Here is a 12,680-nt window from a genome sequence, read left to right as displayed (position 1 = left end):
ACATCTTCCCAGGATGACGTCAACCAGACGGCAAAATGCACAAAAAATTCCTGCTTCTCCCATTTTAGAAAAGCACAGAAGTGTGAGCATGGGGGAAAAAAACATTGGAGGAAGCCTCACGGCTGAAGACCTCCTTCAACCTTTCCTGTTTGGCACACTCCGGTTCCCTCTTCAGTAATAATAATAATTTTTTAGTATCTGGTCAGGAAGCCAAAGATCTGAGAGTGCATTTCCCTCACCTAGGAGCAAACGCCTTCACGTGCTTGGTGGAGTAAGCGTGTTTTCCAATTAACAATTAAACCAGTGTTCAGTGGCACTTTAAAGACAGAATTTATTCTAGGATAAGTTATGGCATATCAGAACTCACTTCTTCAAAGGTATAGAATATAAATATCTGCTATGGATTTACACAGAATGCAGAAGTAAGTGTTGAATCTTGAACACTCACGCTAGAGTCAATTTTGTGAGTCTCTTAAGATGCCACTGATTCCTGTCTTCTTCTGCTGCTAAGAGGAACATGGGTAACTCTCTGGGCTTAATTTCATTTTTAAAGCCCTTCATTTTATTCATTACCACACCTATTCATGTTCTTTATTATTTTCAATTCTCTCTCCTCCTGTTCTCTACCCCACTGGGTGGGCAGGTGTAGGAGCCATGAGTCAGGGTGGACCCAACCACACAGAAGGTGGATGTGGGTAGAGAATAAGGAGTTGGTCTCTCTTTTCAGCCCCCCCCCCCCAATGCTATGAATACTTTTTCTGATGCATCCAAAGAATTGCACCTCAGTGCTCCCTGGGAAACGAAGTCCAAAAAAGCTTGACGTTAAGTCAAACTCTGTACGAAAGAAATCCAAATATTAACATTACTGAATGAGATTTGCATCCCAGTTAAATTTCTTTATAACAATCAGGGCTTTTTTTCAGGGGGAACGCAGGGGAACGGAGTTCCAGAACCTTTTGAAAATGGTCACATGGCTGGTGGCCCCGCCCCCTGATCTCCAGACAGAGGGGAGTTGAGATTGCTCTCCGCGCTGCTCAGCTCAACTCCCCTCTGTCTGGAGATCAGGGGGCGGGGCCACCAGCCATGTGACCATTTTCTCCGAGGGCAACCCACTGACTTCCACCACCTCTTTTCCCAGAAAAAAAGCCCTGATAACAATGAACAAAAATAGCTTGTTTTGGATTAGCTGTCTTAGCATGCTGATATCCATATGCACATCCTTGAAGATTGGCAGGGGAAGGAAGAGGGCTTCTTTCAAGGGACTTGTTGGGTAGGTTTTCCTACCTCTAGGTGGGCCCTGGCAGTGTCCCAGAATTACAACTTCTCTCCAGGTGACAGAGATCAGTTCCCCTGGAGAAAATGGCAGCTTTGGAGGGGAGTATTATACCTCACCGAGGCCCCTCCCATCTCCAACCCCCCCACCCCCGACTCCAAACCTCCACAAATTTCCCATCCCAAAGTTGGTAATCCTAACAGTAGAGGAAATTAAGCACATAACCTTTAACAGCATTCTGGCAACGTAATAAAACAAGTAAACAAAAAAGCATTACAATTTCAAAACCGCGTTGTAACTCTTCGGCTGTTATCCTGTACCTGACCAGCAGAGGGCAGACATGAAAAGAAGTCTGGAAGTGATGGAGAAAATTACCTTTTTTCCCTTGGTGAACTTTTCTGCCCTTTTCAGTGCCTGTGTTAATTTTATGGCTGGTGTTCCAAATATCTCAGTTCTCATCTCCTGCTGTCCACACCTGTTGTTCATGTCATCCATAAAGCTTGTTGTCTGAGCCCTAAATGTTGTAAAGCAGGGGGTCAGTCACTGGCACACCCATGGATTGATCCAGCCCCACACAGTATTGATCACCACCAAGACGGTGCCCATTGATGACTGCCCTGCTTACCGTTTGCTTCTTCTTTATTATTTATTGAGAATTTTGTTGTGCTGTGTCTCCGTGGAACTTGCCAGAAGAGGCTTACGAAATAAAACATAAAAACATTTCAAGTTGTTGATTCAAACCTAGCATTAAAAACCCAGCCCAAACAGAAAAACATTGAGTGGCATGTAATGAATGTAACAGTTTTTCCGAGCTAAAGGAAGGAACACTAAAAATGTTAAGAGATGAATCCTTTAATAATTGAGAAAAGGATGTGGCCACCTTCCTCTCTTCTCCAAACAGGCATCGAGCAAAACTAGCTGTTGTACCAAAACAAGTTGTAGTCAGCACTATAAACATCTTGTGTGCCAACATGCAGCTGATTTATTTATTTATTTATTTATTTATTTATTTATTTATTTATTTAATTCGACTTGTATCCCTCCGCACGAGCAGGTTCAGGGAGGCTTCCAACAAAATACATTGTTAAAATCCAATAAAACATTATTGCCAATAGCATAAAATCCAATGTTATGGTGACCACATAGGATTTCCAAGGCAAGGGACAACCAGAGGTGACTTGCCATTGTCTGGCTCTGCATAGTGACCCTGGACTTCCTGATGGCCACCCATCCAAGTGCTAACCAACACTGACCCTGCTTAACTTCCAAGATCTGACAAGATCAAGCCAGCCTCTGCCATCCAGGTCAGGGGACATGGGCAGCTTACTGGCTTTTAAAATTGCCTTCCTTGGGCAATACTGAAATCTGAACCAATGAAGAATGTGAGTGAACAAAAGGCCAGATAGCCAGAGAATGGACAGAGAGAGAGGTGGGAAACAGAATTCCCAAACCCTTCAGCTGGAGACAGGAAACAGACTGCTATTAGCTGCCCAGATGTAAATAAACCTTGACATACATTATTGCTTCCACCCAGGAGTTGCTCTCAATTGCATTCCTCTCTGGCTGGCCCACTGGAATGCTTCAGGGACCTGCTTTGTTGCCACATTTGGGTTGAGGAAACAGTTTCTCCCCAAGTCAGACCAGCTGTTGATTTGGGCAGTTTTATGCTTTTTTCCTGCAATGTGGAACTTGGCTTGCTTGTGCAAGAAGCTATTGCTATGCATGCAGAGACCTTTTGGACTGCATCTACCAGTGGATAGAACCATGTTGTCTAAAGTGTGAGGGCTGAGTAGGGAGTGAACAGATCCAGGATTTGAGCAGAGGGTTAGGCCATTAGACTTTTCAATTTGAGCTTCTTATAATCTGATGCAGTGGCCTATAACTAGTGTTAGGTGGAGAGCACAGATTATTGGTCGACTTTTCCTTCCCCATTTTCATCATATTGCTACACCCATTGATATCTCTTCCCATGTGGGAATGGTGCCATCTTTCTTTCTCTTGACGACTGTGATGCAGGCTGGGCTTGTTGCTGTTTGGGGTGGGGGGACCAAGCAGGCAGGCAGAGCAGAGGCCAGCTGAACGAACGGCTGGCAGGTGGGGAAAGACTTTTTCCTCTCCCACACTTTTCTTTGCACTTCAGGTATTTCTGACATGGTCTGAGGTGCTTCTCCTTGTCATATTTTGGGCAATACAGTCCCTCAAGATACCGGCCATTAAGAGGCCCGAGACTCCGAGGACTACCTTTCCCAGGGGACACCACAGCATAGCGTTTCAGATACATTAGGCAATAAATACCCCAAGGACAGCCAGTTTGGTGTAGTGGTTTGAGTGTCTGCCGAAGATCTGGGAGAAACAAGTTCAATTCTCTGCTCTGCCATGGAAGCTCTCTGGGTGACTTTGAGCCAGTCACACTTTCTCAGCCTAACCTGCCTTACAGGGTTGTTGTGAGGATAAACTGAAGGAGAAGAGAATGATATAAGCCACCCCAGGTCCCCACTGAGGAGAAAGCTGGGGTATAAATGAAGTAAAAACAAATATATATGAATTAAAAAATCCCAAGCATAGGGTGTATGTTTATGGGGCAGAAAATGCAGGGGAGGCTCCCCCTCCCCTTTCTGGACTTCTTTGAATGCTCTGTTAGTTGCTTTCCTCATTCATTTTGCTGTCCAGTTGAACGGGCCCTTCTCCATTTATTTTTAATTTGTTTGGAAACAAAAGGTACATTCCTTGCTCAAGTCAGGTCAGTTCAATGTTTGCATTTTTCAACAAGAATGGGTAGTGCAGCAATGAAATGTGATGGACATGTGATTTAAGGTGTAGCAGGACCAGCCCCTTATATTGCGTATATTGTTGTGCTTAGGCGCTGAGCTGGTGCAGTGAACAGCTTGGAAGCAACACAATGCTTGTAGTGACATCTAAACTAATCAGAGCTTAGGTAGGAAACTCAGGGAATGACTCTTTCCCAGTCTCGTTTTGGATGCAACTCAGCCCGGAGTCTTTCCCCTGCAGTCCTGGATACAGACATCCCCCGTGTGGATTCTGAACCAGCAAGGGATCTTCACCCGAAGCTGCCACGTGGACTTGGTCTTACCATCCTCAAGAGGAGAAGTATCTCTTTGGCTATATCCACATTACTAACTTATTTCAGTTTTATACACTTACAACTGTCCTGGCTTCTCTCAAACAATCCTTCCATCTGTGATTTAGTAAGGGTGCTGAGAGGTCTCCATTAAAAAATCCCAAGAACTACCGTTCCCAGGATTTCCTGGATATAAGACTGTCAAGACTCAGTCTGTAGTGACTTACACCCTTGAACAAAGCTCTGTTTCTCATTCCTTTGCTCTTCCAAGTAAACAGCGGCGAGCGAGGGGTTCAGCATCTGTACCCTGGCATCTTGGCAGCACAGCTGCTCTCCGATCAGCTGTGACAATTCTGACAATATCCACTGGGATTATATGGACAAGAACAGACTGTCAATCTCATGTTTTCTTTTTCACACTAACAACCTGCCACCTGCATGTGATTGCATTTCGAGCTCAGCCACATCCTTTGCCGCTTGTCAGTCAGGCAATTGCGTGGCCGCTGGATCACTTTCTTTCCAAGTACTTCTTGTTCTGGTAGTTCAAAAGCCATTTTTTATCTGTTCTGTCACCTCCCCTCATGTTTTTCCTCTGCAGCATTGTATATCTCCCCCCACCCCATCTCTTGCCCTGGTACAACTTGCTAAATACTTCACTGCCTTTGAGAATATCCCAGACGTGAGAGCAGAGAGATGGAAAAAAAGGTATAAACCTATAATGATTTATAGGACAGCAAAGAAATCTGCTAGAAAAAGTAATCTCCTACCTCTGCAACTAGCCGCTCTTACAGACTTGTAACTGTAGTAGCCCTTTTCCCTTCACTGGATTTTAGCCACTGTACTGCCCCAGTGCCTTAACCATGCATATAAACGTATCCATGGGCACCCAACCCTCCTGTTTGCTTCAGTGTTCAGAAGCCTGGGCCCCTTTCCCAGAATGCATTGCTTTGTGGTTTGTTATGTCACCTTAGCTGTTGCCTCAGTGACAAGGATACACTTCAACAACAACAACAAAAGGCTGTAAAGGCAGAAGAGAAAAATCCAGGGGTGGAATTAACCTCAAGAAGAAATGTAGGCCCCCACAGATCTTATGAGGCCCCCACAATCCATCCAGGCTAGTACCATGAGGGAGGTGGCCAACTCCAGATCAGGAAATTCTGGAGATTTGAGGGGTGGAGACTGGAGAAGGCAGGGTTTGGGGAAAGGGGAGGAGCCTCAGTAGTGTGTAATGCCATAGGGTTCACCCTCCAAAGCAGCCATTTTTTCCAGAGGAATTGATTTGTTTCTTGGAGATCAGCCATAATTCCAGGAGGTCTCTAGTCACCACTAGAGATGGGCACGAACCGAAATACAAACCAAAATTCAGCATGAACCAGGCTGGTTCGTTGTTCGTGAACCAGCAGTTCATCAGAGCCCATTTCTGACGAACCACCACGAACTTTAAGCTGGTTCATTTGGTTCATTTTTTGGTTCATCACTGCAGACAGCCTGGCGCCAATCAATCAGTTTCCTAGGCAACAGGGGATGGACTTCCTGCAGACCTGGCCTGGAAGTGACCTTCTGCTGAACCGGAAGTGGTGATTTGCTGGCCCAGAAGTCACATTTTCACGAACAAAACCGAACCAATTCGTGAACCGGGGCAGGTTTGTGAAAGTTTGTGGTTCGTGAAATGTGGCGAACCACAAACCGCACGGTTCGTTTTTCCCTGGTTCGTGCCCATCTCTAGTCCCCACCTGGAACTGGCAACCAGTGGGATGAAGTCAATAACAGTTTACGGATGTGTATATAATCTTTTGATTAAAATAATGTGAAATTTTAATTCTCTAAATATTTTTCTGTTAACTTGATACAAGTAAAATGGTTAAATGAGAAGTCCAGTAAGAACAACTTGCTAGGCGGGGCCCACAAATTCAGTAGGAGTGGCGAGGCCCTCCTTAAATTCTGCTCCTAGAAGAAGCCAACATTGCTCTGAGACTAGGCAATAAAAAAAAAATCAAGACTGTACTTACTTTTTATCCTAGCTACGTACCTAGCCGTACCCCTCCATTTCATCATCACAGCTATCCTGTGAGGTGGGCTAAGCTGAGAAAGTTTGACTGGTGCAAGATTGTGCAGTGGGAATTGTGGCTGGCTGGAGATTCAAGCTAAGATCCCAGTGCACCATTCAGGCACTATTTTGCACGCTGCTTTCACAAAACACAAAACTAGTGCCAGTTACACACAAAACAGAAAGTGAAGCATAATCTTAGTGGGTTAGTTAGTTTGTTTTTTAATCAGTGAGGAACGGTCCCTTCAACTTGAATGAAACAAAAAAACTCATGAAAAGTAGATGTTAACAATTGTAGCCTTGCTACCATTCCCCCCTCTGCCTCACCCACAACGGCCCCACAGCTGAAGCACCAAGTGCATTTAAACATCATGGACTAGGGAGCCCTCCAGCTCAGTCCCCCGCCCCGAATGCTGGTTCTAGCTAGCCAAGCAACAGGAACTCACTGAAATGGTGGAATTGACTACACCGCTACTGAGATGTTGCTGTCTTTTTTAGAGATCCCTACCTTAATGTTTTATGCTGGGAGATGGACACGGGTAGTGCAACCCTGTTAATTCTCCTATACCTCTCAGTGGCTTTTGATACCAGCGATGACAGTCCATCTAGACCGTCTTTCAGGTTTGGGACTGGGAGGCACCGTTTTGTGGTGGTCTTGGTCCTACCTCGAAGGTAGATTTCAGAGTGTGGTTGCTGGGGGACTGCTGCTCTGCCCCTTGGCCTCTTACCTATGTATGGGCTCCCCCAAGGTTCTATCTTGCCCTCCATCTTTTTCAACATCTATGAAAAGCTGCTGGGAGAGGTCTTCTAGAGATTTGGGTTGAGTTGGCACCAGCATGTGGAGCTATCTCGTTCTTCCAGCAGATCCCAGGGGGCTGTGGCAACTATTTTGTATTCCGCACACGTTGGATAATGCACTTCCAATCCTCTTTATAGATCATTTGGAATGGATTTTTTTGTGTGCGGAACAAAAAATCCACCTCAAACGATTGATAAAGTGCATTATCCAACGTGTGCGGAATCAGCAAAAAACCAAGTCCCTGGAGGCTGTTTTAGGATGGATGAGGGCTAACAAGCTGAAACTTAATCCTGACAAAACAGAGGCGCTATTGGTGGGGGGAAGGTTTGATCCAGGAACAGGGACCTCTCCTGTTTGGGGTGGGATTGCATTGCCTCTGAAGGAGCAGGTTTGTCGCTTGGGAGTGCTGCTGGACTTAAGACTGCCTGTTGGATAAAGAAGTAGCAGTGGTGGCCAGAAGAGCCTTTCTGGTGAGCCAGCTGCGGCCCTTCCTGGATGGGTAAGATCTTGCCACTGTGGTGCCTGCCCTGGTAACATCTAGATTGGAAGCAATGTAGTCTGCCCTTGAAGATTGTCCAGAAACGGCAAGCGGTACAGAATGCTCTGGCCAGAGTGTCAACTGGAATGGGTTGTAGACTCTAGTGTAGGTGGAACAAGACTCCAGTCTTGTTCCACCTACACCGGCTCCCAGTTTGCTTCCATGCCCAGTACAAGCTGCTGGTCTTTTTAAAGCCATCTATGGCTTGGGATCAACATACCTTTGCTCATATGAACCTTCCCCTCCACTCCGGTCACCCTCGGAGGCCTTGCTTCGGGTGTTCCCACCATCTGAGGCTCGGTGGGTAGCAACCTGAAAAAGAGCATTCTCGGTCATGGCACCAAAACTTTGGAACTCCCACCCCAAAGAGATTTGCCTGTCTCCCTCTGTCATTGTCTTTGGCCAGCGGGTGAAGTCTTTCATTTGGCGTACCCCCAAGAAAATTCTTATTGGCCTCCTCCCTGGTTTGTGTGTGTGTTTATATGTCTAAATGTTTTATTGTGTTTATATATACGTTTAAAGGTTATTTCAATGTTTTAGTATTTGTTGTTTGCTGCCTTGGCAACCCCATTTTGGGTTGAAAGGCAGCATATAAATGTTTTAAATAAATCAATTCAATGATTATCTGGAAAGGGAAAACTAGTACACCATGTCAAGGGCTAGAATAGGCTCTCTCTCTATTAAGTGTTTTCTGCCTGCAGTAGCAGTTTTTTCATTGTAACAATAAAAATCTGACAAAGTATCTGAAGAAGTGAGCTGTGACTTACAAAAGCTCATACCTTACCACAAATTATGTTAGTCTGATAGGTGCTCTTTTCTTGCTCTTTTCACCAGCAATAAAAACACAACTCCTCTTTCTTTCTGCAGTTGAAAGTGGTACAACCCATTCTGCTACACAATTCTAGCACTTCATCCAGCTTCATGTATGTGTAAGGCCAGGGCATAATTTGTCGTTATTGGGGAATGCAACAGATTGTGGTTTAGTTTTTGTTCCTTACGGATGGGATTTTAAACTAGAATTCAGTTGTTGCATAGAATCTTGGTTTATTCAGATAGCCAATTGTGGGGGAGTGATTAGAATGTCAGACTAGGATCTGGGGGACCCGGGTTCAAATCCCCCCATTGCCACGGAAGCGCACTGGGTGATCTTGGGCCAGTCACACTCTCAGCCTAACCTACCCCACATGGTCGTTGTGAGGATAAAATGGAGGGACGCAAAATAACCGGAGGAAGGAATAAATTAAAATGTACTACAATTAACAACACAGTAATCTGTCATTTCTCCCAATTCAGATATCATAAGTAGTGTTAGACAGAGCTAGGAAATCTTCAGTATTCCAGTTGCCTGCGAGGGGTGTGGGGGCTTTTGAGTCAGGGGGCTTTTTGTCTGGTTCTTGTCACAGACAAACATAGGCTGTCAGGGGAGCTTTCCCTCTCAAGATTCCTATCCTGCCCTCATACAAAACGAAAAGCTAAGAGAATGAACCAAAGCATAAACACAGCATTTTTTTTTAAAAAAAAGACCATTTATTTGTTGAATAAGGAAACTTTTGTAAAATTACATATAAAGGACAGTCACTAAGCTATAGTGTACAATTTCCAACGTCTCACAATGATAACTGTAATAAATACACGTAAACAAAACAAGATAAAAAGCTAAGGTTTTTGTCAGGCAACCTACAAAATGGTTCCTCAAGTTTTATACTTGGCAGCATTTTATTGGCAATACTTTTAGATGTGTTAATTGTGTCTTTGTTTTCGTAAGTGCTGCAGCAAAGTGTTCACATTTCTTTGGAGCATTTTTTGTTTTCAGAAAAAGGGTGCCTAACTACAAAATACTGTCCAAAATTAATAGGAATTGGTTAAAACCAAGGAGAGAAAACTCAAGGCCTAAGAAATCCTATGAAACTCATTTAGGCACGGCCACTGTTAAAAAAATTTAAAAAGTGGGCAGTGCACAGCAATCTCGTGATCCGGCGGCACTGGAGACTCCACACAGTTCCATGCCGCGATACTTCACTTATAGAATGCTGGTAACTTCTGCAGTAGCCACAGCTCCGCCAGTAGAAGCCAGTGCTAGAGCCAGCGCACTGGTAACTTCTGCAGTAGCCACAGCTCCGCCAGTAGAAGCCAGTGCTAGAGCCAGCACTCTATGTGAAGAGATATGCCAATCACAATAGTCATTCCCTTTAGCACATACCTGTGCATGAGTGCATGGTTCAGGCATTCTCTCCTATGGTGCTCTGATAGAGAGCTTGTATACTGCACCTCTCCTGAATTTCAGTTCTACTTAAAGACTATAGATGAGGGTCTCCGATTCTCTACATTAAATTTTTACAGTACGAAGTGCTCCTGCAAGCGTGTCTACGTATGAAATGTAATCCAGTTTTGAACCCTCCCCCCCCCCAACCCCTTTCATTGGCTCCTAGGAATTTTATTAGAGGTTTTTCTGACTAAGTATTCATGGTGTCCTCTAAAATCTACAATTCCCACAGTACTTTGGGAAGGGCCATAGTGGTTAAACAAGTTTCAAAATTGGTTTATAGTCTAAATCTGCAATAAAGAATAGCAGGTGAGATAGGATTAAAACATTACTATTTGTAATAAAATGTGCTAGTAACGCTTGTCTTTACCAGGGGCCGTGCACATACATATCACACAAAAGCGTTTGCTTTTTGGACTAGGTGACTTACAGAAACTGTTTCCAGGAGCACTCCTGTATTACATAAATAATGTGGCAAACAGCCGTTTGAGATGAAACACAGACAATCGAGGCTGGCCTGTGCTTCAAGCTGTTATAACGTTTGGCTTTTTTAAAAAAAAGAGCGTAGTAAGCCGTTCCTCATCCTTCTTTAATATGGGACATACTGGCAGTGAATATTTTACTACAGCCTTTTCTAGACAGGGGCCAGGAAAGAATGTCTTGCACAACTGCTGGTACGCTGGGATAAGCGAGAAAGACGGCAAAAAGGCAACAAGTCGGAAGTGTTTGATAATAAAGTCTACTGCAAAGGAAGGGGAGGGAAGCTACACAGCAAATGGCTTTAGTTACAAAAACATTTCTAAATCTGAGGGCCAGTAAAAATATATTGAAGAGAAGATCTTTTACAAAAGTGAGGTTAGGATCCGTGAGACAACAGCGCTCACTGTAAACATCATGAGTTTGTTCAGATCTCTTGGTGGTTATTCAGAACGTTCGTTTTTCTTCTCCTGAGCTCCGCAGCCAACAGCACTTGCAAGGATTTGCATAGTTAGCTTGACCTACTACTGGATATAGAAACTGAGGTTTTAGCTGAGTTAGCAGTTCATTTACCTGGATTTAGTACATGCCTACACTTTATATTACCTACTTGGTATGTATCAATGGTCCACGTAAAGATAAAGACACACTGTGGCTGGCTTTAGCCGACTGGTCACTTAAGAAACTTGGCTTTTTTCTCCTTTCAATTAACAAGGCCAAAAGGTTTGACTGGTAAATTAGAATCAGAAGTTGCATCTACTATTACACCCAACATCCAAGGGTCATAAATGTACAGAGAAGGTGGCTTCTCCCTCATTTAATAAGCAAGAACTGAATTATCATTCTCTGCCTCCACCCCCCAATGGTGCAATTTCTTCTGTGCAACCAGAGATGCAACACAGCATACTGGGACTTCCATCGTTTGCACTAATGCATTAGAACCACAGGAAGTATCAAGACACTTCCTAATACTGTTGGTCAGACTCTGACCCCCTGATTTAAAAGTCATGGCAATTTCTGGAGAAACACACCCAAAAATGGAATTCTGGAAACTTTACGGGAGCAAGGGCAGATACGATGATGACTTAGCTCATAGGACATACAAATGGAAGTAAGAAGAGCGGCAGAAACGGATGATAATTCGCTGCAAGGGGGTTGCCACTGAAATCTCATTTTAAGGCAAGTCTCCAAACAAGACAGCAGGCAACATCAGGGATCCACAAAAACCGTTTCGCTTTTCTTCTGTGACTGAGTTTTGCACATCGTTAATATCTGCTTAAGCACTTTCTGGACATCTTCATCCATTTGGCCCTAGAAAAAAATTAAAGAATTAAAAAACACAGATATTAGCAACCCTGACAGGGACATGACTGCAAAATATTCCTTCCAAATTTAAATTAGAAAGCCCCCCCCCCCCCGCCGAGTCAGAATGAGCTTTTACAAACCCTAATTTAAATACTACCTTTTTTTATATGCTTGCAAAAGAAAAGGGTTGATTTTCATGAGCTGATCAACCAGTCCAAGGGATATGCCTTAAGAATGTTCTCTTACCTGCACAGCATAGAGCAGATGTGTCCTGTAAACAGATACAATCTCCTGGTGTTGCTTCTTTGTTTCCTAAAAATAAAGATTATAGGGTCAAGGCACACACATGCATATAATCAACCATGCACTGACATTTCAGAAGGACGTGTTTGATTTTCTTCTCCCCCTTTCTGTCAATTACTGAACCTAGCTTCTTAGCCCGTCTGGCTCCGCAAAACAGCTTACAACTTCAATCCATCACAACATACTGGTGTGTGGATGCTTGTATGGCCTGGAGATGAAGCAAGGGATGGATCCTGCTTTATTTTCTAGCTTCATCTGCCCCGATCCTGTATTCACTTGCTCATCATAGCCTGCCAAGGCAGCCTATTTTAAGTCAGTTACTGAGATTAATTTTTTTCTCTCTATGCAATGGAAACCTTCAACAAATACCACAGAATCTGTCAGGACTGTGCAGGACAATGAAAACATAGATTGGAGGACGGAGAGCATCCTAATTTTAGTCCACTCTTCTTGTCCCCACATTCCAAATATTAGCAATTTCTAATAAATACACTTTACAGTGCCCAGGCCTGAGAACAACTTCTTTACTGGATGCATACCCTCATGAAAATAAACTGGGCAGCATGGAGCCTGGAGTTTAGTCACGGGATACCATC

General features: G+C 44.0%; 2 protein-coding genes across 8 annotated transcripts in view; both read right to left on the bottom strand.

The window, feature by feature from the left end:
* Positions 1-5,185, bottom strand: part of TTC23L (tetratricopeptide repeat domain 23 like) — a 33,532-nt gene extending 28,347 nt beyond the window's left edge. For all 5 annotated transcript variants that reach the window (XM_054986881.1, XM_054986882.1, XM_054986885.1 and 2 more), the window contains exons 1-3: positions 5,120-5,185; positions 1,899-1,969; positions 1,649-1,787 (exon numbers count right to left, since the gene is read on the bottom strand). In XM_054986881.1, the coding sequence (XP_054842856.1) occupies positions 1,649-1,768 (120 nt within the window). In that variant the 5' untranslated portion in view covers positions 1,769-1,787; positions 1,899-1,969; positions 5,120-5,185. The remainder of the gene's footprint in view (positions 1-1,648; positions 1,788-1,898; positions 1,970-5,119) is intronic.
* A 4,071-nt stretch (positions 5,186-9,256) lies between these two features.
* RAI14 (retinoic acid induced 14) overlaps positions 9,257-12,680 on the bottom strand; it is a 115,040-nt gene continuing 111,616 nt past the window's right edge. For all 3 annotated transcript variants that reach the window (XM_054986553.1, XM_054986554.1, XM_054986555.1), the window contains 2 exons: positions 12,028-12,093; positions 9,257-11,787 (listed from right to left, as the gene is read on the bottom strand). In XM_054986553.1, the coding sequence (XP_054842528.1) occupies positions 11,686-11,787; positions 12,028-12,093 (168 nt within the window). In that variant the 3' untranslated portion in view covers positions 9,257-11,685. The remainder of the gene's footprint in view (positions 11,788-12,027; positions 12,094-12,680) is intronic.

Source organism: Eublepharis macularius, chromosome 8 (assembly GCF_028583425.1).
Source record: "Eublepharis macularius isolate TG4126 chromosome 8, MPM_Emac_v1.0, whole genome shotgun sequence".
Taxonomy (NCBI): Eukaryota; Metazoa; Chordata; class Lepidosauria; order Squamata; family Eublepharidae; genus Eublepharis; species Eublepharis macularius.
The sequence above is the reverse complement of the archived record's forward strand: the minus strand, read 5'-3'. Positions and strand labels throughout refer to the sequence as shown.